Genomic DNA, 25,004 nt, shown 5'->3' on the forward strand with positions numbered 1-25,004 from the left:
GAAGAAAACTTGTTAGAGGCTTTTAAAGAATTGAGATCAGGGTGAAGATTTACCTTCTAGCCAGACAACTACCCAAAACATACAGCTGGAGCTACAATGCAATAGTTCATATCAAAGAATACTCAAGTGTTAGCATGTCCTAGTCAAAGTCTAGACCTAGATCTAATTAAGAATGTGGAAACTTTTTTTTTTTTAATTTCTTTTCAAATACACTTTCTATACAATCTGAGGTATACAGCAAAAAAGGGTGAAAAAAAGAGAAAATCGAGCTGCTAGCTGTGAAAAGCTGGTAGAGACATACCAAAAGACCTGCAGATGTAATTGGTGGTTTAACTAAGCACTGACCCTGTCAGTATTGAGCTGAATACAAACTCATATACCATTGTTCCCAAATACATATTTAAAAACACATTTCCTTCCACTTCACAATTACACATTTCTTTACTACACTGGTGTATCACATAAAATCCCAATAAAACATAGAAGTTTCTCGTTTCAACATGTAAAAAGTCTAAGGTGTATGAATACTTTTGCAAGACACTCTATGCATTGTTTGAGAAATAATCAGCAAAACCAACCCAGAGCTGGACAGAAAAGCTGAAGTAAGTTTAACCTTTAGCTGCTGGTTCCTCTGTAACTATTTGAATATTAAAATCTGTTTAAAACAGCACATTAAAGCACAAAATACATCATCCAATGTCAGCACAGTCTCATGTAGTCACTCAGTGTTTATTGCTGAAAATTAAATAACTCAGTTGGATTTTAGTTACAATCCCTGCAGGGAAATGGCTGGCATTCTGCAGCAGCGCATCAGTCAGCCGGTTTATGTGCACAGAGCAGACACCATTAAAAAAAGCATTAAGATAAACACATATAGCCGTAATGCTTAGTGAACGAACAACAGTAAGGTTCTTGAAGGCTGAAACGGGTAAGGGTTGTAGAGCTGGAGGAGATTTGAGATTTGGCAGTCCGTTTTTCTGATTTTGAAGACGTTTCTCTGGGCCTCTTTCAGGTCCTGAGTCAGGATTGCTTTTTAAACAAACGAAACAGTGATGTTAGATGCCTTATAATGGTGCCATATATATATATACCAAGATGCAGGGAAGACCACAACCTCTGCAGATGATTGTGTTGTCATAAAAGTTTTTAGATGTCCAAACATGTAAACACACAAGAAATAGATATGTGCATAGGCTTCCGGATTACAGACACAGCTAAGGGTGCAGGAGATCTTGTGGTTGTCTCTCGGGGCACGCCAAACAACACACTACAGTCCTTGAGTCCTGACTGATGAGGAAGGGGATGTCATTTTAAGAGAAACTATAAGGCGATCTGTTCTCTGCGCAGAAGACATCATTGATAAGCAGTAGCTAAAAGGATGCACAGTAACAAGCTGCTCACAAAAGAAAAATACAATCATTAGCTGGATTTAAACAAAGCACACAGTCCCTTTGCTTTGCTCCCAAAAAGTGTGCATACTTTCTTTTGTTCAAAAACAAGATCTTTTGAAACCAACAAAGTTATAAACTATAAAGCAGAGTTCATTTCATTCAGGGTGGATGGAGAACTGAAGTTAATAAAGAACAAGGTTCATTACTTACGAAGGTTTGGCAGGAATGTGTAGCATAACAATCCTTGGATTAAGGTTTATTCACTTCCCCTTAGACAGAATAACATCCCTGCTGACAGCAGTAGTGCACAAGAGGAATCTTTTAGGAAGACTAAACATAAATTATTACAGAGACCTCAAAGCATGCTGCTTCTTCTTGGTAGAGAGGCAAACTGTTGTAAAAGCTAGCGGTACATAGTAGTATAACCTCTTTACAACCAATAACTCATCTGAAGCAACTCATTTTCATAGGAAAACAGTTTTACAGCCTTTATGCAATGCTTTCAGTGTATTCAGGTCTCACTTGTGAAACATTTTTAGGTTGGAAATTAATGTTTTACTCATGCTAGACAAGATTTATCATCATCACCACCATTAGGTAAGCTGAAACAGATTTCTATTTAAGTCAAGGCAAAATAAGTTAAAAGGGGTCTGAGGAGCTTCTGCATACACTGCAAATGTATATTAAACAATTAATCAAGTATTTGGAACAGATGTAATGATTTTCAACCAATCATCCTGTAGCATTAGTGTTAAAGTAGTAGTCGGATGATGACGATCTCCCTTTGTGAAATATTTTAAACAGGAAGCAGTACAGAAGAGGCTCTATCACAGTAGTGGCTCCTGTCATCGCACAATGAATAGAAGCTACTCGACTCATGCAACTCATACAAACGGCACTCTGCTCTTCATCTTTGGTCCTGCTGGTCCAGCGAAGGAAACATGCAGTTCACAGCAGGGAGAGTTTTCTGATCGCACTCAGTGTCGGTGAGGTAAAGAAAGGCGACCCGCATCAGTCCCATCCGTCCGCAACGAGGCCATAAAAGCACTTAAGATTCCCGACTGTGGCATAAAATCAATTAAAGGAAACATGCTAAATAATGTCAGCCTATAAGCCATCAACTCAAAACAGTACAATGTTGTTCACATGTAAACACACGTGCAGTTTGAAAAAAGTCAGCTTTTTACAGGAAGTTCTTATGTTGAATATAGCAAGAAGAGAAGACTTCTCAGCCTTCCTGGTCACAGTGCAGGGGCTCCAGTCTCCAGACAAGGCATTAGGGGAAGCAGGTTAGCCTTAATGTTTGCCAGTGCATCTATAATGTGGAGGTGATGACGTTAGCTCAATTCAATTCAATTCAAAGATACTTTATTGATCCCCGAATTCCAGTACTGTGAAGAGGCTGAGGTTGAACAGCAGTGACGGTGTGGGGGAGGGGGCGGTCACACATGCGGATCCCCCGAAGGAGTAGAGCCATTAGCTTTGCTCTTATTTTTATTACTCTTACTCTTGCGGATGAGCATGCGGCTAAGCGTGGCGGTCCTACTGGCCCGCTCCACTGCAGCCGGAGACTCAAGGTAAACCAGGTCATTGTGCGACTGGCTCATCCCCGGGTCTTTGCGCTGGTGACGCCGTCTGAAGAAGAGCTTGGCGCTCTTCTGAAGGAAGCTGCCTGCAGCAACAAGGTGAAGGGGAAGCAACTTAGCATGGTCTCAGGAAAGAATCAGATTAAAACGATTAAAAAACTAATTCTGGCATGTCTAGTGATTCTTAGAGAATCTGAAAGAGCAAGACAACAAAACAAAACAAAAAAGGAACTTCAAGTGGTACAGGATATGTCTTAGTTGGGACTTTCAATAAAATCTATAATGGGTGATTTGAAGAGAATGATTCTAGATCACAAATTTAAAGTGGTTATATAATCACCAGCTAACACACACAAACTGTACTATCAAACAGCACTCATTGATCTGACAGGTCTACAAGCATGTTTCCTTGATTTCTGCCTACAATAAACCTGGATAAACACTACATGTGGATAAGTTGTCCAATGTAACATTTGAAACTAAACCTATAAATAATAACAGGCATTGTAACATTGTAGTGTAAAGCCAATGAGCCTCATTACCAAACACTGGCTTGGATTCTGGCGCAGAAGCCACCATAGGATAAGGTCTACATGTGATTTATGAAACTGCATGTATGCTGGCCAATCCCAGCGCCGCAAACAGTAGGGTGTCAATAAATCTGATGCTGGAAACAATCTTCATGTACAAACCATCGCCCTGTTTATTCATAGTTACCTCCCCCACAGAATTAGTGACATGCACGAATGAAAGACGACATAAAAAAACTGCATCACAGAAGATTACTGACATATGCACATTATGAGCCACAGTTCCTGACGCATATTGTCTGTTATTTTGCCATTTTAACACGAACTTGCCAACAATTACATATTAAATGTGGATAAACCCGTCTCCACCTTTGAATCCGCGCTACCCTGATCTTCTACTGAAACGTCCTACCGTCCAGAAACCCCAGCGAGGGGAGCACCTGCTTTCCCTCCTCTAAACGCTATTTAGATTTCAATATCACCCAATAATGAAATGCTTGAAAGGACTGAATAAACTTAATGACCCCTGATCTCTCCATGAAATCAATTTGAGCCAGAAAAGCAATCAAATAATCTCGCAAAGCCCGGATTAATGCAATAACATTGTTTTTGGTACACACATTCTGATCTCAGACACAGCTGTCTCAAGAGTTTTCTTCCTGAATTCTTCATGACTACGAATTTAAGTGATTTCTGAAAATGCCCCCCATTAATGTCACTACAATAGCAAATGTTTTTAGGCCATGGATTTTTACTGCAATTGGTCTCTGAAATCTTTAAACTCAATTCAGAAAGAAAAACAATTAAGTCAAAAATTACCACCTGGAACCTACTAGGCATAATGTTTCATCATTATAAAATAATAATACTCAGACAGACACTGATTACCACAGCTGCACTGATACTGATCTGAGACCAGGCGTTCGATTTAAGTGCATCTCATGTCCAAACACATGCACCCCAAACCTGCAGTGAAAAAGACAGCACAGACTTCATTTTGCCATGTGCAGATTTGATAAATGAGGACCAATGGCTTTTACTTCTGGTTCAGTCAGATCTGTCAGTTCTATTGTGTGTGATTAGGCAAAAAACTATACTAGTCAGCTCCATCGTATTCCTAAATTCTAGTAACGCTAGCAGGACTACACACACTAGAGTCTCAAAGATAGGGCAAGCTTATGAAGTAACTTACTCAACAGGGCAAAAACTCTGCTTAGCACTGCTCTCCTCTAAGATGGCAGTGATGAAAGTTCAAAAAGGTTCACACAATTGGAAGAAAAGAGAGAAAAGAACAAAGAAAACAGACTGCATCACTGGGTAGGAACAAATAATCATGAAAACAAGCAAAAGGCTAACTCTGACCACATAAGGCTTTAAAGATACTAATACCAGTTCTCCACCTGCTCAGGGCAGCTAAACGCTGTTTAGACAAGGGAAAAGTCTCATTTAGGCATCTAACCATGCACGTGAAAAATGAAGTCATCTTTTTATTCATTTGCTCTGTATGTCAAAATCTATTATTAAAAAATCATGCACTAGTTTTTCATCAGAACTTGCTTCATCATCTGCCGACCAATTAATAGTCTGCGGTTTTCACACCATGACATTCACCTTTCAAACACAGCACCATGAATAAGGCAAAACGGGCAGCTCTAAAGTTTAAAACGTTCTCAAAAAGGACACTCAGCACGCCTGACATAAATGTTGCTATAACTGAAAATGTTAGTACTGTGTAATTTTTCTAAAATAAATGAGATTCACAGAGAAATCCACTTTTAAAAAAGATATTAGTGAAAACCTGTTTTACTACAGAGGCGTGTAACACCATCTGCTCTCTCTCACAGACACGGTGTGATGCTGCTTCTAGTCCTAATCTAAATAATTAATCATCATTTACAAGACAAATGCTCCTTAAGCCTCCTTTACAGTTGAAACATTTTACCAAATGATTTTACAACCCGGCAAATTGTAGATTTTTATGCTTAAATATGAACTCGGACACCACTGTTACTTTATTTAAAATTATCTTGCAGAAAGAACATTTTTTCTGATAAGGTGCATTTTATGGTGTGCATAAAAGAACAAGAAAATAAAGAAGGCTAGTGTGCTTTTATCTGTCTTAAAAAGGACTAAAGGAGATATGCAGCAATTCTTTTTAGTCGGGGTTAATTTGTTAGATACCTCAGTCCTATAACTCGTTCTGTAACCTGGTCCTGTTTTTGTGGAAATTATTGATATATTCAAATTTATTAAAAAAGTAAAATAAAATTAAGCATTTTGTTATTCGCATATATATATTTCTAAACTGGCCACAAAATGTATGATTGGTGCTTCTCTAGTAGAAACTAACTTGTAAAAGAATGATTTCATAATAAGATTTTTCACCCTGTAATTTCTGTGGGTTAGTGACATCACTTACTTACCTGAGGAGTAAGTGGCTGAATAGGCGTTAATGTTGAGGTCTGCATGCCCAGTTAATTCTCTTTAAACAATTAAAAAAAAAAGCACTTCTACAGCCACCCTAAGGGTCATGATTTCTCACCTCTGCTTTTCTTACAGCTTGCCTCAGATACACACATGGACAGTGATGTGTTGTCTAGTGCTTCTTCAGTTTGACTCTCCCAGTCTTCTGGAGGCCGGCCGACTCCAGTGGGACCTTCCTGGGGCTCAGACCCCTCAGGAAGACTGCTGGTACCTGATGCAATAGCCGTGGTCACGTCCTGAGTGGAGCTACTCTCTGACATCGAGGCATCCATCTGTGCTGCGTAACCAGCCATCAGAGCAAGTTCGTCAACCTGAGACAAGGGTGTCTGAGGGAAGATGACATTTTCAGTTCTAAAACTGTATCTAAGCAACATTTACAACTGTATTTCCTGTCAGAAACCACTCGGTCCTACGTGGCTTTAGCCAGAAGCAAAATCCAATCACTGGCTGCAGTTCAACTTCCAGAAGGTCTATACATAAATCAAAAGTGACAGCTTCACTTGAGAAAATACAGTCCCAAAAGGGTGAAAATGTGAATTACATTCTCATAGCTCATTCTTACTTTGGCAATGCCTGAGATGATGATGGTACTCTTCTTCACCGGCGATTTCAGCTTCTGCTTAGCCGACTGGTGGAGCTGTCTGATTGCTGCTTCCGCCACTGGGTCTGTTCCATTGAGCATGAGCAGCTCAGTGTCAGAGGAGGATAGGGCCTTACTCACCGTGCCCCCCAGTAAAGATACCTGCTCTGAAACCCTGCGCTCAGCTAGCTTGGCCTTGTTGTCAACCATCTTCAGGGCAGGCTCTGAGGAGACAGAAGATATCATGTTGTACCACTGAAAATGATATAATATCACCAACTACAATGATCAGTAATGGGCTACTGACAATGCAATGATCTACTGTTGAAGATGTAGAATTTTAACCCTGCCTCAATGCACACTAAACTGAAGAAACAAAGTCCAGACAAAATAAAAACTGTTAATGGTTAAACTCAAACAAAGGGAAATGTTGGAGATTAAAATCATTCTAATTTCAATTAGCTGAGAATCCTGGTTACTCAAGAGTTTCTTAAGAGTCATTGATATAGATGGATTGAGATGGATGGATTGAGATGGATGGATTGAGATGGATGGATGGATTGAGATGGATGGATGGATTGAGATGGATGGATGGATTGAGATGGATGGATGGATTGAGATGGATGGATGGATTGAGATGGATGGATGGATTGAGATGGATGGATTGAGATGGATGGATGGATTGAGATGGATGGATTGAGATGGATGGATGGATGGATGGATTGAGATGGATGGATGGATGGATGGATTGAGATGGATGGATGGATTGAGATGGATGGATGGATTGAGATGGATGGATTGAGATGGATGGATGGATGGATGGATTGAGATGGATGGATGGATTGAGATGGATGGATGGATGGATGGATGGATTGAGATGGATGGATGGATGGATTGAGATGGATGGATGGATGGATGGATGGATTGAGATGGATGGATGGATGGATTGAGATGGATGGATGGATGGATTGAGATGGATGGATGGATTGAGATGGATGGATGGATGGATGGATGGATTGAGATGGATGGATGGATGGATTGAGATGGATGGATGGATGGATTGAGATGGATGGATGGATTGAGATGGATGGATGGATGGATTGAGATGGATGGATGGATTGAGATGGATGGATGGATTGAGATGGATGGATGGATGGATGGATGGATGGATTGAGATGGATGGATGGATGGATGGATGGATGGATGGATTGAGATGGATGGATGGATGGATGGATGGATGGATGGATGGATGGATGGATGGATTGAGATGGATGGATGGATGGATGGATGGATGGATTGAGATGGATGGATGGATGGATGGATGGATGGATTGAGATGGATGGATGGATGGATGGATTGAGATGGATGGATGGATGGATGGATTGAGATGGATGGATGGATGGATGGATGGATTGAGATGGATGGATGGATGGATGGATGGATGGATTGAGATGGATGGATGGATGGATGGATGGATTGAGATGGATGGATGGATGGATTGAGATGGATGGATGGATGGATGGATTGAGATGGATGGATGGATGGATTGAGATGGATGGATTGAGATGGATGGATGGATTGAGATGGATGGATGGATGGATGGATGGATTGAGATGGATGGATGGATGGATGGATTGAGATGGATGGATGGATGGATTGAGATGGATGGATGGATGGATGGATGGATGGATTGAGATGGATGGATGGATGGATTGAGATGGATGGATTGAGATGGATGGATGGATTGAGATGGATGGATGGATTGAGATGGATGGATTGAGATGGATGGATGGATGGATTGAGATGGATGGATGGATTGTTGTATTTTAACCAAAGTTTACTACATTCTTCTTTTTAAATAACAAACATCTTTGACCTTTTGGACTACAACAAATAAATTGCACTTTGAGTTCCAGCATCTTACCAGTGTTATTAAGTGGGAGAGGTCGCCCGGGTTTGCTCTTCACAGCGGTGATGGTGGTGACCACCGTGCCGCAGGGCATGACAGTACGGTCCATCTCCACCCTCTTACTGGCTGGAGTTGGAGGTTGCCAGGACCTCACCTCACTGGGCTCTAGATAGGTAAACTTCAAGATAAAAGTCAGATTATGACAATTGTTAAATGAAACATACATCAGCTTTGATGCTAGCACAGAGTTAACAGGTCTGGTGGTCTTACCTCAGTAGTAAGTGATCCAGTCACTATGTCTTTGGTCTTAAGTGCAAATGTTTGCTGTCCTTTCGGCTGCTTCTTCACAAGATCAAAAGGCACACACATCTGACCTAGTAAAGAACCTAAACACGCAACAGGAACCGTATTATTGTCCCTGCTCCACAACAATACATGTAGCAGTACAGTTACACAACATATCTATGTGCAGAAATCAACAGCAAGAGTTCCCTTACTCTCTGGAGGTTGGCCATCATTTAACAACTGAACAGAAAGCTCTTTGGATCGTCCATTCAACTCACTGATGAAAACAAACCACACAGTATTAGTTTAGTTTGTGTCATTATACAAAAAGATGTGTCATCTGTGCACAGGCAGTGATGGTGAGCAGGTGTTGTCAAACCCACAAAACAAATGGCTGGTCCCAGGTAGGATTGGTTGTGTTCTTTGAAATAGAGGTGCTAAACCTCTGTGGAGGATCATCCAGCTGGAGAACACACAGAGGATTCATGCTGCCTGTAGACACAAAAGGAAACAGCTCAGTCAGTTTCACAAACAAATGGGGAAGAAGAGAAGGACTCCTTGGAGGAAACGTATTTAGAAATCTTGAGCCAAAGTGAAGTAAGCATATAAACATAGGAACTAGATTAGAGAGTGTGGTCTTTCAGTAAGTAACTTTTACAAAATGTATAAAAATAAAGATTACCTAAAAAATGATTTATCATTTTTGTTAATAAATTACAAACGTCTACTCCAGAGTTCTGTGTTCTGTCATGCTGCTACAGTGAAGTCCCAACATCACCTAACTCACTAGAGAACTACTCTTTACTGTAACGGCACAGCGAGGGTGATGTCAAGGCCTACAATATGAATCATTTACAAGATTTCTAACAACCTCTCATTAGCTCACAACCTCCTTCCACCTGGGAGTGTTGCTCCCTCCTGATCACAGGGGTTTCTCACATCCTGCTCTATCCTTCTACACTGGGTGTGGTGGTGCTGATGTGGGTGTTAAATTACCATCACACAATGCAAACATTGTTTAGCTGAGGTTACAAAGCAGAGCAGAAAACACCTACTCCCTGCACTGCACTCCTACATGAGCGAAGGAAACTACATTTAGGTTGAGCACATGGAGCTTCTGAAGTAAGTAAATCACAAAACGTCCGTCTATCTGTCTGGACCTATTAAAACATTTAATTCCTCTCCTTCCACTTGATTCAGATAACATTTCCTTCCTGAATGGATCAGAGCGCTGTACAACCAAGTCAGATTACCATCTAAACGGCAATGAGTTCTTGTTATCACAGACGTGGATCTATTTCAGCGCAGTCAAATCACCATGGTAACGGGAGCTGAACTAAACCTGCTTCAGAACAAGTTATGAGTTACTTGTTCTAACTCATAATGTTCATGTTAAAAAGTGTTTAAAGTTAGGAGTTTTTTTTGCTTTTATTTACTTATAATTTATTATTTGTTTTTTCCATGGCTTTTGTTCACTTTCCTTTTCTAAAAGCATTTCAAAAAGGCAGCTTATAGAATAAACTGCCATAAGCTCAATAACATAAAGGGCAGAGAGTGAAGAAGTAATAAAAACAGTTATTAAAAGGACGATAAGGTGGTTTACCAACCATTGCTTTAAGGAATACAACAGTAACTCCTTTAAGGAAGGTAACATGGGTACTAACCTAATATGAAAGTATATGAGCAGGTGAGGACATGGTGTTGTTCTGAATCATGGAAATCCTTCTGTTTCAGTCGTGCTATTTTATGACAGCCACACCATATTCATATTCCAAATGATCATATGTTTCATCTTATCTGTGTGTCTCTGCCACAGTTTACAGCAGCTCAGAAGCCTGTTTTTGCTTTTAAAACCTACTCTGTGGCATCTGTTCATTAGCAGGGTCTGGTTATTGCTCTGTTCTGCATGTCCTCCAGAGCAACAGACAGGAAGTTAACTGATGTGGCTGAGGCACAATCAGAACAGCAGCCCTGAATGAAATTATTATTCTATGAATTCTTTCTTGCTTCTTTTGGCAGAGAAAAAGATTTTTGACATGGTTTTTCTAGGCAAGCTAGTTTACTTTAGAAAGCATGAATACATTTTTTTTTGGCATAGAATAAACCGAACTAATTGTCAAAAATGACCAGGACCAAGAACCGGTCCTTTTACTGAGCTACCGCACAACCCACTGTTGATGGGCTTTAGATTTGTAATGATTAAAGCTTGTAAAATCATGTTAAATTCAGCGTTATCTTCCAGTTTACATAAAATATAAAACTTCATTGACAATATGAACTGCCACTTGAAAAAAGAAAAAACAAGACACAAGTTTAGACTTAAAAATAAGACTTGTTGACAGCTATAAAGCAAGAGAAGTATATAAAGTCATCACAGTGTTTCCAAGTGTCAAGAACTGGTGTAAGAAGTATCATCAAGAAATTTGGAGAGCCACACAAGCCTGACAGTGAACCCAGAAAAACGTCCAAGACTCTAATAAATGACTTCCCAAGAAGACAATCACTGAGGCTCTGCACAGGAACTGACTGTGAGGTTGCAGACCAATGAAAAACCTCAACTCTATGCAAAGAACAACCTGTAGAAAGGTTCTGCAAACTGGAACCATTGTCAAATGAGACGAAGCTAGAACTCTTTGACCATATAGTCATTGCTTTGGTTTGAAGAAAGAAGTGTGTCTCCACAGTAAAACACAGTGGGAGCAGTATTATTCTGTGGGGAAGCTTTAATGCGACTGAAACAGTGACTCTCATTAAGGTGGAAGGAATCATGAAGAAAACATCTATGAAAATTGTGAAAGAAAACCTAAAGGAGGAAGCAGCAAAACTGGGCCTGGCTCGCTGCTTTATCCTCCAACAAGACATCGACCCAAAGAAGAATATGTTGCTCCTGATAGAGAACTACCCGAAGAAGTCCACTGACTGGCCTGCAAGGAGCTCTGAACTGAATCCCATGAAAACCTGTACATTAAAGAGAGCTGGGCTGGGGTTCCTCCGGGGACTAGTCAGGGGCTTACAACAAATGATAGCAGGGTCTTAATCACTAGCATGGACTGCTAGCACCAGAGGGACTAGTAAGACACTGATTATTTTGTTTTTTGTGTAAACATCCAAAGTAAAAATTCAGTGTTGAAATTTCTTTGCACTATTTAACAGCACGTATAGCTTTCAGACTATGAATTTCACATAACGGTAGTAATAATTTTCTTCCCAACTATATGTAACTTATCTACTCAAGTAACGGTTTTCCGCATTATTCCTCCTTTTGTTCTAACTGCATCAAATCATTCTTACTCCCCACACCTATATCCTCCCCATGAATGCAGTCTGCTGTTTCCGTGAATCCATTTGTCTGAGTCTCTGGAGGATCCGGTGACTTAAAGAAAGCCCAGCGGTGTGGAACAGGCTTTTATAGTGCTGAACTATAGAGTTTTGTACACTTGCTGCTTACCTGCAGCATCTGCCTCCTGATTGAGCTTGACCTGGGTGTTTTTCACCAGCAGCTTCCAGTCGTGAGCCCGGGGGGGCTTTGGAGGCGACATTACTTTGTTATGAGCTTCCTGTTGGACAAAGCAAATAATAGAAAGCTATTTACAACCAATAGTGATCCATGCAAGTCAGCTTATTTCAACAGCAAGCAGAGTTTTAACAACTCCATTCAGAGGTCAGCAAAGGTCCTGGTGAATATGATTTGCATTTATACTCTTAACTGAATGATTTTCCATGGAACTGCTGGATAATTTGTCTTAAAACTGCAGAACTAATTTCATCACAATGCCACACAGAACATTGAACTGCAAGATTTCTAAGAAATTTAAAATACAACAGGTTTAAAAGTATCAAATTTTAGTTGTGTGTTTAACTAATGCTCTCGCATGATAACTGATGATGATCACGGTGGGTTTCTTTTGCTGCTGCATGGCATGCATTTGTATGCAGCACCCTTTATTCTGATCCCTCTAAATGAAATGTAGTGCAACAAATTGCCTTCAGTAGTCCACTAACTAGTAAACAGAAGTAAAGTTGAAAGCATGGCGAAGTTATAAAACAATACCCCAAGCTTGGATCATCTTAAAGCACGGTTTTTATCTGAAAACTGAAAGAAAATGGAACACCTGCAAACCTATCAAGACATGATTATCCAACTAAACTGACAGGTTGGCCAAGAAGAGCATTAACCAGAGAAGCAGCCCGCTTGTCTTTTGAGGAGCTGTATACAGGTCCTCAAAATATTAGCATATTGTGATAAAGTTCATTATTTTCCATAATGTCATGATGAAAATTTAACATTCATATATTTTAGATTCATTGCACACTAACTGAAATATTTCAGGCCTCAGGAATCTTTTGCAGGTGTTTAGAGTTAACTCGTTGATTCAGATGATTAGGTTCATAGCTCGTTTAGAGACCCTTTTAATGATATGCTAATTTTGTGAGATAGGAATTTTGGGTTTTCATGAGCTGTATGCCAAAATCATCCGTATTAAGACAATAAAAGACCTGAAATATTTCAGTTAGTGTGCAATGAATCTAAAATATATGAATGTTAAATTTTCATCATTACATTATGGAAAATAATGAACTTTATCACAATATGCTAATATTTTGAGAAGGACCTGTAGATCCCCAGCTCAGGTTGGAGAATCTGTCAACAGGCAACCTGTTAGTTGTGCAGTTGACCATAAATCTGACCTTTATGGAAGAGTGGCAAGTAGAAAAACGCTGCTGAAAGAAAGCTGTTAAATGTCCAGTTTACAGTTTATCACAAGTCCTTCAGAGGACACCGCTGACATGTGGATGAAGGATCTCTGGTCAGATCTCCAAGCAAAAACTTTATGTGTGACAGAAAACTACCACTGCATTTAACCTGAACACACCATCCCCACTGTGAAACATGTTGGTGACCAGATGTTGGAACCAGATTCCCACAGCATGCTGTGGGAATCTGGTTGGAGCTGATGGAAAAATGATCTAAATGGTGTCAAATACAAGGCAACCCTGGAAGAAAAATGTCGAGGCTTTAAAACAGACTGGGGTGAACATCATGAATGAGAGATCAGCCTGTGTCTCACCTTGCGCTCTGAGACCTGAGCAGGCCTGCAGCTCAGCAGCACAGAGGGATGAGTCGCACACAACAGCTGCCTCAGCCGCTCCTTTATGGCTGCTGGGCTGCAAGAGTTGGCCACGTCCTGCCAGACAGATGACAGGGTCACATCAGTAACGTTCATAGTGTATCAAAGGCTTCTGTCTTTAACTGGAAACATACTATCCTCTTTAAAGCTTGAATACACAATAAATCCAGCTGACATTTCATTGTGGAAAAAGATTTTTCAGAACTTGACAGCTATATGTAAATATCTATGATGCCACATTGGGGTGGTTAGACAGATTCCTGTTTAATAAAATAAATTAATAGACCTGATGTGTTTTTAGACAATAAAATTGTCCAATAAGTTTAGAAAATTGTGGTTTATGGTCTGTATACCCTAAATACAGCTCAAGAAGTCTTGAGCTTAGATTTTATTGATAAACATATTGTTTTTGATAATGCCTATAAGAATCAGAAACAAGGTTCTGCACATAAACAAGAAATTTGAGCTTGGTTCCACTTTCTCTCAATGAAGACATTTTTATTATGAATATATGAAAAAGGGAAAATAAAAACTAAAAGTATTTTCTTCCTTGTAAATATATACACTGCCAGTCAAATGTTTGGACACACCTTCTTATTCAATGGTTTTTCATCAATTCTATGCCTGCTTATGGAAACTGTTGGAGAACCATTTCAGATGACGACCTCTCAGAGAGATTATGCCAAAAGTGTGAAAAGCAGTAATCAGAGCTAAGGGGTCGGGGTGGGGGGGATGTTGAAGAAGCTAAAATGTAAAAGATGTTTTGAGTTATTTCACAACTTTTAGTTTGCTACATAATTCTATACAATGTAGAAAGTTATAAAAATAAGGAAAAGCCATTGACTGACAAAGGTTTGCCCAAACGTTTGACTATATGGTGTTTTTACCAAAGAGAAAGAAAAGGTTGAATTAGTGCAAGTCTGCATGGTACTGATCTGAGCACTTTGGCTGTTAAATGTTCATCAGAGAGACAGTCTGGCAGAAGAAACTGGCTCTGTCTTAAAACAAGCATACAGGAAGCAAACATTCAAATTACTCAGTAGATGTCAAACTGTCAGTCAACCAGCTCCCTTTCAGTCCCTAGTCTTTGCTGATTCTGACTGGTTTTCTTGATAAGTGTCCAATTATATATATACTGCAAATATGGTGAACCGGCATAAAATGCCCAATAGGGCAAAACAATAGCCTTAATCTGAGTGGAGGTCAGTCACGGACCAATCCTAAAACCATTCTAACACAGATAAAATGATCTTTTTTTTGTTAATTTTGATACAAGAACCCATTTCATCCCGTGTGAAGAGGTCCTCACCTTCTGATTTACCTGTGTGGGGATAGGGGTCACGTGCAGCCCCTTACCGTCCAGACAGGACACTTCCCAGCTCACTTTGATCTCATCCTGGACCTCCTGCATGCGTAGTTGAAGCTGCGGAGTAGACGGTAACCATGGTTTATAACAGACTTTCACCACAGGTGACACAAGTCTCTTAACTTCTTCTGAAGGAGCAAACGTTTTGAGACTGGCAGAAATGTTTTGTAACTAATTTTATGGCTTCAGCTTTTATTGTGATGTGCACTGATTCTACGTTACTATAAAGAGTGAGCAGATAGAAGTTCCATAATGCCAAGTTCAATTAAATTAACTTAATCACAAAAACATAATTACGGGCAGAATGGTTGCTTCTAAAGGGATTGGTGCTCTTCTTTAGTCAACTAATGGTTACTAATGGTTGCGCTTTCATGAATTAAAATGGCTTCACAGACAAGGATACTGCTGCAAGGAAAGCCACACCCAAAAAAAGCCATTCATGGAATCATCAAGAACTTCAAGAGCAGAGGTGCAGTTGCTCTGAAGAAAGCTTTGGGGTCCAGGAAACTGCAGTACGGCCCAGGACTGCCTCTTGAAGATAATTCAACTGATGCATAGTTACCATGTCACACCGTGCTAGGTGGATCATTTAAAACCTTGATAGAAGCTCCTCTCACACTGTACCCTGGAAAACATGCCAGAAAGCAAAATCTACTGCTGCTATAGAACTGTGTCAGGCAGACAGAAATCTACAGGTGTTAATGTTCTTATTATTTGAGCCGAACTGTGAAAACAGTTTGAGGAGGAGGCAGAGGTACAACTGCTCATGGCTGGTCATGGAAGGACAAAATCAGGCGTGTGCTGCAAGAATCCCTCTGGACCATTTTCCCAGATCATTTCTGACACTGCTTGGTATTTTTCATAGCTCATCTTTGGCCTCATTCCAGCTCATCACCAGAGATTTTCTTTCATGATCGATGATTTTTATGTTCAATAATTTCACAGCGTAAACATGGCTTAAGGGATCGGGTTGCCAATAATGCAGAGCTTGCTCAGAAATGGTAGCAGGAAGGTGTGAGTCTTTCTGCACCACAGTGAGGTGAAGGGTGTTGGATGCTGGCCTGGTGTCAAGAGGAGAAACAAAGAAGACACTTCTCTCCAAGACAAACATAAAGGGCAAACTGACTTAATGCAGGAAGGAGCAGGAGTGTACAGCAGAGGACTGGGATAAAGGTATTCTCTCTGATAAAGTCCCCTGTTTGGGAAAAAGACTGCTAGGAGAAGAAAAGGTGAATACTAACATGAGTCTGGTGTTATGCTGATGGTAAAGCATCCTGAGACCGTAGGGTTACAGTGAGGGTTGGTGTTGGGTCATAGGTGGAAATCACGAGGCCCCCCCCCATTCCAAAATGGCTTGGTCCGCAAGTCGTTTCCAACGGGTGGGGCTACCGGCTGCTCCTCTCGCCAGCTCCGTGTTTCAGTGAGCAACAGGCTCACATGATGAGGAAACTCACCAAAGTGTACAAGCCAGTAAGTCATTTATCACACCACTGGTTCATTGAGCTGTAGCGTGAAAGGTGACATTTCTCCCGTTTTGTCCAAACTCAGCCGGTTTTTTTTAAATCAGTTCACTGGTTAAGCAAATAGCCTAGCTTATGATGTTTAACAAGCTCAAACAAGCATGTAGTATAGCAGCAGTGACAGGGGACAGAGTGGATAGAAGAGAGAAGAGGAGAGCGAGGAGGGAAAAGAGAGGAAGGCAGGAGAAAGAAAGAGAAATGGTACGTGACGGGTCAAAATCAGTTGTTCCCTGAAAGTCATGTAGCATCTAGTGACACCTCTAAAATAGACGGATGTTTTCCGTTGAAACATGTCAGGTATGTCCAAGAAAAAGCGTGTCTAATAACAAAAGAACCTAAAGACTATTTTGTACACAGAAAATGAACTTTAGTGGAACATTGATTATTTCTCAGAAAAGCTTTGAAATTTAGAAACCAAACTCCAGTAAAACCATATAAACATGCAGCAAGAGGATCTAACAATATTGTAGCTGTAAAGCTGTGTTAGTCTCACTTTGATCGAGCTTAGTCTGGAGTGGAATTGTGAGAACTTTTTATGTGGAACATTCGGTTCCTCGCCTGAACGAAAATATTAAACTACTTTGTTCAAGGATGCAAAATATTACTAGACTTACCCCAGTAGCAACAAACCTATGTTTTCTAGACCCGAATCGGACAGTTCACAAGAAAGTATTTGTGGAGGTGATGGCTAAACGCGCGGCTTTCATTAAGATATTTATTTTGATCTATGAATATGGATTCTTTTAGCTCTATTGAAAACAACCATAAATTCTTCAACGTGTGTAATTTCTCTTAAGTGACACACAGGAGATATGTTTTCTCCAGATCAGCGAGGATCTTAACACCCACTGTGTATATTCATCTAGTAGAAAGAGAAAGCAGTGGAAAGAAAGGGGAAAAAATGGATCATAAAAAAGGAACACTGGGTAATCCTGCCTGAACAGGCCTGGATTCCAGTTTAGGACTGATCAGAGTGATACAGAACAGGCCCTATCAGACACTAACAGGACTTCTCCAATGGATCAAGAAGAAACATCACAGCTATGATGGAAATGGCCAGATCGCTGTACATAAATAAGCAACAATAACATCTTTAATTACAACTCCTGCATTGTTGAATGAATCCAGGCGCTGTAACCGTTTCAGTGAAAGGGCTGAGATCTTTCCATCGTAAAACCGAAAGCAATCAGGGATGAAGTGATAGTTTTTACAACGTGACATCATTATGATGAGGATTCTTCCTGAGAAAACGCCTTTCTCAGAAACTGTGTGTAAGAGGGGTTTACGAAAGGCAGAATAACGAGACATACCAGCCAAACAATTATTAGTGTGAACCCAGTAGCTCCGTAACCTGGAGGGAACCAGAGCAGAATGACTCAGATAGTAAAAAACATCACTGCATCAGCCACTAACCTCGTAGCCAGTCTTCTAGGAAAACTGGATGATGAACCATCCATCAAAGGTTCAAAATGTTAAAATGAACACACCTTAGTTACCTCCATGAACGTCAATCAATCATAATCAGGCTGAAAGATATTTGATTCTACAAAAACACATGCACTACAATTAAAAGTATTGAGATACTTGACTACACACAATAATAAAGAACTGGCTCACCCTTCGCAGCTAGAACAGCTTTGCCTCTTCTGGGAATGCTGTCCAAAATGTTACGGTGTGTGTTTATGGGAATATTGGACCTTTTTTTTCCCAGGAGAACATCTGAGACATCAAGATGTCCTGGTTAACAGTGTCTGTTCTAATTCCTTCCCATGGTACTCTACAGATATGAGGCCAAGGCTCCGTATAAGTCAGGCAACTTCATCCACACCAAACTCACACCTCCGTGTCTTTATGTTATGTTGTTCTGAGCACAGAAGGCCCAGCATTTTCAAAGTGTCTTCATACGCTGCAGCGTTAAGAGCTCTTTCCACTGGAATTGAAGCAGAGCAAGCCGAGCAACAACACATCATACTCCCCCGTCTAGCTAACTTTCTACTTACTGCAACACAGTCAAGCAAGTAGTGTTTTTCACACAGAGAAGCTTCATTTGTTACTCCATGTTTGTAGGAGCAGTCTGTATGCCTATGTGCTGGGTTTCTACACCTGTGGTCATGGAATTAATACTAACACCCAAACTCAATCATTTGGATGGGCGTCTGAAAATGTTTGTTTATATATTAATGTGACGGAACTCATTTTAATATGAGTGAGATCTAAGGTTGTCTGAGTAAATCAACCAAAGATAATTTATGGGGAACTTTTTAACTGTCAGGTGTAACACGAAATGCACACACAAAAGCCTGTCAGACAAGCCTGCATTCGTTTTGTGGTTGCTAGTTAGTAGGACCCAATATATGACCCATGTTGGTTTAATCTTTGTTAAACCGTCACTACAGAGACAATACTGTCTGTGTGTTCATGCACTTTATGATTATTGATTGGTTAAAAAGTTTCTTCTGTGAAATCACACCACAGTTATATAAACTGTATTTACATTTGGAAGATGAATCTTAAACTAGGAGGATGCATGTGCCGGGGCTCTTCCTCATCACATGCTGCAGGCCATGTGATGCAGCTGTACAATGTTAAAAGACAAAGTAGACACAACACTCCACAGCACACAATAGAGCACTGGCTGGATCATTTTGTCCATACACTGCACAGGCCTTCTGTCCCACATCTCCTGACCCTCATCACACGATAAGCTGTGAGTATTCTAGCCCGGATCGCTGTCAAACAGAAGTGCCGGTCTGGAAACATTTAACCAGCCTTTGACTTTTTCAGGCTAATCCAAAGCAGTAAGAGTGAAAAAGAGACACGAGGTTTTCTTTGTTGCTGTGGAACAACGGTGGCTCCATGATCAAAACAAAAACAAGCCCACATGTTTCCTGGCTTCACGCTGCCAGTCTTTCACCCCCGCTCTATTAAAAGCACAACGAGCTTTGGATGGTGACAAGCACCTTATGACTCTAAAAATAGCTTTAATACAACTGGGTTACTTGGTGTTAGCTTAACAGGGATTATTGTGCAGTACTACCCCATATGAATCCAAGCACCTTTCAAGCCCTGTTGTATCCAGAGTCTGAACCAGAACATAGGAAAACTTTGACAATTATCTATTGGAAATATTGTTTACCACAATCAGCTAAAAGGCAAGGTTTCAATAGTAATTAGGGTTGTAACTACAGTTTCATCGATCCTATAATGTAAGGCAAACGGAGTGGGCCTTCCTTCCTGGACATGGGCCTGACATGGATGTTTAATGAGGTCTGTGGGACATCTGCCAAGAACAGAAAGAACCTCAAACCATTTCATCTAATGCTGCTGTCAACAGTGATTCAATGCTGTGTAGCTCATCACATTCAATAAACTCCCTCATTAAAATAAACCACAGTGACAAGGAGGTAAATCTGCTTTCGCTGGCCTTGCTGTTAAGGCAAAAAAACAAACGTTATGTGCACTAATTTCACTGAATGTGCAGCTTGCTGAATGTAGAGTATTTACCTGCAGCTCTACTGGAGCTATGCATGCCGTGTATTTACAAGGATCTGCTCCGGCTGTGGACTCTGCGCTGACAGAGAACTGAAGCCTCTCTCCGACTACACTGCAGACGGCGGCCTGTTATTGGGAAGAAAAAGTGAAAGCAGTTTAACCCAAGAGGGGAACTACAGGCACACGATTTAGAAATAAGAGAAAACAGCTAAAAACAAAAAGAAATCTGGATTTTGCCTTCAACTTGTTCACCAAACCCTGGATCACTCCTACAAATGTTGTGTTGGGGGCCTTTAAAAAAAATATGTTTCCAGTCAATTTCCATTTACTTATTGTTTGCATGAATGTCAAGTTAATTTGTGGATTTTAATGAATAATTTGAATGTTTTTTTACAAGGTGGACTGATAATAAAACAAGAATTGGATGCACAATTCTGATTTTATTTTCTCTAATTGACAAGGCAGTTGCTGCTCAACATTATATCTAATTCCTTTAATCTGAGGTCACAGTTTGGCTCAGATGGTTGATAACTGGGCACAGCTGGGTATTCCTACAGGACAACGATCCCAAACTCATCAAAACCTATTAATGAGGTCTTACATGAATCTTCCTGTATGGTGTTCCCTAAGCTCTGACCTCAGCCTTAATAAAAGATGTGTCTGATCTATATATTTGGGCCTGTATGTAAGATTCTCACTTAATGGAGATTGGAAAAAAGCCACAATAAATTCAAATGTGTGCACCTAACTATTGTTTTCAAACATCCCTGGTGTTGTATGGTGCATAATCAGTATAAAGATATGGAGCAGGGTTGTGCAGCATTGTAACTACAATAAGATATTTTGAATGAGGTATAAAGTCAGAAAATACCCTTCACATAAAAATAATCTGGCCCTGGGTTAAATAGTCTGTTGCAGCAGCAGCAAAGCTGTCTCCCTCTGTGTAATTCTACTCTCTTGCAGCACGGCCACGTCTTTGTTATCACCCCCTGGTTTGAGCCCAGCATGATGAGATGCAAACTCTCAGCTTCTTCTCATAGTTAGTAACTTTGTAACTCTTGTCAGCATATTTCTCTTACACAGTAAATTAAAAAAGGACATATTCTCAAAAGTGGTGTGCATGTCAGTTGTAGAAATCTATACTTTAACAACCTCGGGCTGTTTTTCAAACAGGTTTTCTCTCTATTGTGTGGCACTAGAGGCCTTTATTTTTCATGTTTTCGACAGCAGGTAGACAGGAAAGAGGGCAAAGAGAGGGGGAGACATTCGGCAAAGTCCAGGACTAAGTCCAGGACCCGAACCCGGGACAGCCGCATTAAGGACTATAGCCTCTGCACATGTTCGCATGCTTAACCCCTAACACCAGCGCCGCGCCTCTATTGTTCTTTTTACACATTTGCATGAACATGTTTCCTGACAAAGCCATTGGAGTATCTGAAAAAGTACTGTAATATTAGTAAATGTGCATTAAAATACCAGAACACATATTGTGGACTGTCAATCTGGCTGAAAATACTGAGATGTAATCTTTTGCTCATATTCCCAGATCCCAATACTGAAACCATTACAGACTTCATCAAATCACACCAACCAAATGTGAGAAGCACAAAATCAGCATTGTTGAAATGTGGAACATATTCTACCTGCTCTGGGTTTCAATCACCAGTGAGTAGTAACATTATAACATTATTTCTTTCTCACGCTGTTAATAAATACAGTCCTGCCCAAATTTGTTGGCACCCCTGGTAAAGATGTGTACAAATCCTTTAAATAAATTCCTTTTTTAATTGCAGCAGCATAATCTCACACCGAAAAATGTTTGAAATGTATACCTTTTAAACTGAGAACATTTATTAAGTGAGGAAAATAATTCCATGTTGAGAAATAACATTAAGAAACAGTCGCCTTTGTCCCGAAATGTCTAGTAGGACACACCAGCCGATCCATTGGGGCTTGTAAATTGTGTGGATGGGACTCAATGGATAGAGCTTCCTTCCAGCCGATGCTATCAAATCCCATGTCTGGGACATTTGCATGTCAAGTTATGGTGCATGTACTTTCCTGTCTCAATGCTCCTCCTCAATGCAGAGCTTCACTGCTATATAAGCTTCTTAAACACACACGTACTGCTCACAGCATGTGGGTAAAAATAAGCTTCTGTTCATTAAACTCTGTCCATTCAACAACAGGGCAGCTGCTAAACATCATGTCGATCACAAAGAAAGGGCTGAGTTTGCACAGGGAAGCACTGCAAAGCAGACGGTGCCAGGAACACAACGAGCAGCCCGTCCCTATCTGACCCCTCAGAAAAATAAAAGCTCCCTGGTTTCGTTTCCAAGCATTGTGGAGAACGCTGGCACCAAATCGACACGACTGATAAGGGAAGTAGTAATGTTTGACAAATGTGCTTTTTTTCCTCTTCATTCATAGTACATACAGTGTTTTACAGCAGCATTAATACCCTTTGAACCTTGTCTTTTATTGGTTTTATTGTTATGCGACAGATGAACACAAAGTTGTGCAGAAGTGTAAGGTAGAGGGAAAATGATACATGGTTATTTTGTTTTACAAATACAACTCTTTAAACTGTGGCATATATCTGCCTATACACTGAAACCTTTCAATAAAATCCAGTGCAAACACCTGACTTCAGAAGTCACCTACTTAAATAGAATCCACCTGTATCTGATTTAGTTTTAAGATGAATGGGCAGACATTTAATATGTAAATAGCTGGTAGAGACATTCCCTAAAAGACCCTAAAATCTAAAACTACCAAAAAAGGTGCAACATATTGACCCAACAATGGTAAATACAAATGCATGCCACATTTTTCAGGTTTTTGTTTGCAAAATATTTTGAAAATGCTTGGTTTTTATTTCCATTTATGCACTACTGTATGTTAGTCTATCATACAAATTCCATTAAAACACACTTAAAGCTTATGGTTGAAACATGATACCCTGCAAAAGGGTTCAAAGAGTATCATTACATTTGCAAGGCATTGTATGAACTCCTTCAAAGAAAATTTGTAGTGCATAAAATGGTGCAGAGGTCATTAATTTGTAAAATGTAGAATAACAGGAAAATGCCTGCACTAAAGCAGACAGGTTGATGAATACATTCATTGGTAGTTGCAGAGGCTACCTTTCCAATGAATGAAGAAAGGCCAGACTGAACAGTTACCTTGTTTGTGGCAGACTTCTGAAAACCGGACACCTTGCCGACAGTGAGTTCTGATGCCTCAAGCCCATCTTCTTCAAACGCCAAAAGAAGGGCACACTGATGAGAAAGAAGGCAGAGCTGTTAAAACCAGCGTGTCCATTGCACATCTTGGTTATGTATAAGCAATGATCAACACATTTTTGGCGGTATCAGCGTGTGTTCTGACTTGACAATTCCCAGAGCCAGAAAATAAACGAGACAGTTCAAAGTTGGCATAAGAGGACTCATGGCTTCAATGAAGAAATCCTTTTCCAAAATTGTGGGAGGTGATTTCAGCTCCCTGGTGCATCCTTGTGAGAACATGTTTGGGATTTTGCAATCCAGCCATATAAGGTACCTTTCACGTTCTTTATTGAAGTCACCTGCCTCACAGCTGGCAGGTCAGCTGTCATGAGACTTACCCCACGCTTGGTTGCCTCTTCATTCAGAGCCCTGCACCAAGCTCCCCTCCATTGACTTTTCCAGCTCTTCAGTGACAGCGCCCATCCCAGCAGAGCTGCTGCTTCCTCCTCCGCCGCTTTGACCTCAGCTGCTGCTGCTCTCTGCCTGCTTCCTATGAGCCCAGGATGGAAATACTGTACGAAGTACAGAGCCAGAGTAACCAGGGATGCGATGAACAGGGTGACCATGCATAGCCACTGCGGGTCCTCCAAACCAAAATATGAACTGGAACTTTCCAAGTGGGACATTCTCTGCAAAATTAGATTTACAGTTTAATAATACACCTGCTTTGGGAGATTTCCTGACATCCTCATAGTAGTAATTTGGTTATGAAACCGCCAAATTACGATAGACAATAGCCCTTATCGGATAACGACAAATATATGCAAATTCTGTTTTTCTTATTGTTATTCATGCTGCACTACAAGGTCCCGGTCCGTTCAGCCTGCCTGTAGAGTCTCACAGCATTGGCAGAGAGCTGAATGTAACCCTAGGTTAAACAGCCCAGCTGAATGGCACTTATTCTCTTACTTAAAGTCCCGTTAGCTTCGTTGGCTAATCTCCGCAACCGTTTGCACAACTAGCAATTCCCAAATTAGCTAGAAGAGCCGCCAAAAGTTTTCCCAACGCGTGTTATTTCCAAAGTTTTCGCCTGTACTCCACTTGCCTACAGTCTGATATGGAGTAAGAGTCCCAGTAAAACATCCTGAACTGGAGGAGTTCAGCCCGTCCCGCTGGACTCCGGCTGCGCCTCTCTCTGATCTGACTGTACAAAGTTATGGAGACCGATATGTGGCACAAACTGTAACTCCCACAATGCAACGCGAATTGGATTGTTTTGGCCGCTGCTCGAAGCAAAGCGAAACTTGCCGGTGCTGTTAGCGTAATCTGTAAAGTACATGCTTTTACTAGTATTGGATTTTATTACCATGACTACAAACATAAACGCAGGCAAAATTCAATTTTAACTTTCCAAAAAAATGTGTTTTGAGCTACTCGACTTTCCGTAGCTAACCTTAACGTCATCAAAGAAGCTGAAGCTAGTATCCTACTCGTGACTTCAGATC

General features: G+C 40.6%; 1 protein-coding gene across 3 annotated transcripts; it reads right to left on the minus strand.

The window, feature by feature from the left end:
• Positions 1-710: 710 nt before the first annotated feature.
• LOC124876773 (C2 domain-containing protein 2) lies at positions 711-24,725 on the minus strand. Of its 3 annotated transcripts, none has more exons than XM_047379770.1 (14): positions 24,605-24,725; positions 23,898-24,188; positions 23,458-23,553; positions 20,285-20,398; positions 15,204-15,317; positions 13,835-13,951; positions 12,214-12,322; positions 9,149-9,257; positions 8,978-9,042; positions 8,751-8,866; positions 8,496-8,658; positions 6,554-6,795; positions 6,050-6,317; positions 711-4,736 (listed from the first exon to the last, which is right to left on the minus strand). In XM_047379770.1, the coding sequence occupies exons 2-14, from the start codon at positions 24,183-24,185 to the stop codon at positions 4,696-4,698; spliced, it is 1,842 nt and encodes a 613-aa protein (XP_047235726.1). In that variant the 5' UTR covers positions 24,186-24,188; positions 24,605-24,725; the 3' UTR covers positions 711-4,695. The 3 variants fall into 3 exon arrangements, with proteins under 3 accessions (XP_047235726.1, XP_047235724.1, XP_047235727.1); XM_047379768.1 differs by having other exon boundaries at positions 24,469-24,686; XM_047379771.1 differs by having other exon boundaries at positions 15,216-15,317; positions 23,898-24,689.
• Between the last annotated feature and the right edge of the window lie 279 nt (positions 24,726-25,004).

Source organism: Girardinichthys multiradiatus, chromosome 11, assembly GCF_021462225.1.
Source record: "Girardinichthys multiradiatus isolate DD_20200921_A chromosome 11, DD_fGirMul_XY1, whole genome shotgun sequence".
Lineage (NCBI taxonomy): Eukaryota > Metazoa > Chordata > Actinopteri > Cyprinodontiformes > Goodeidae > Girardinichthys > Girardinichthys multiradiatus.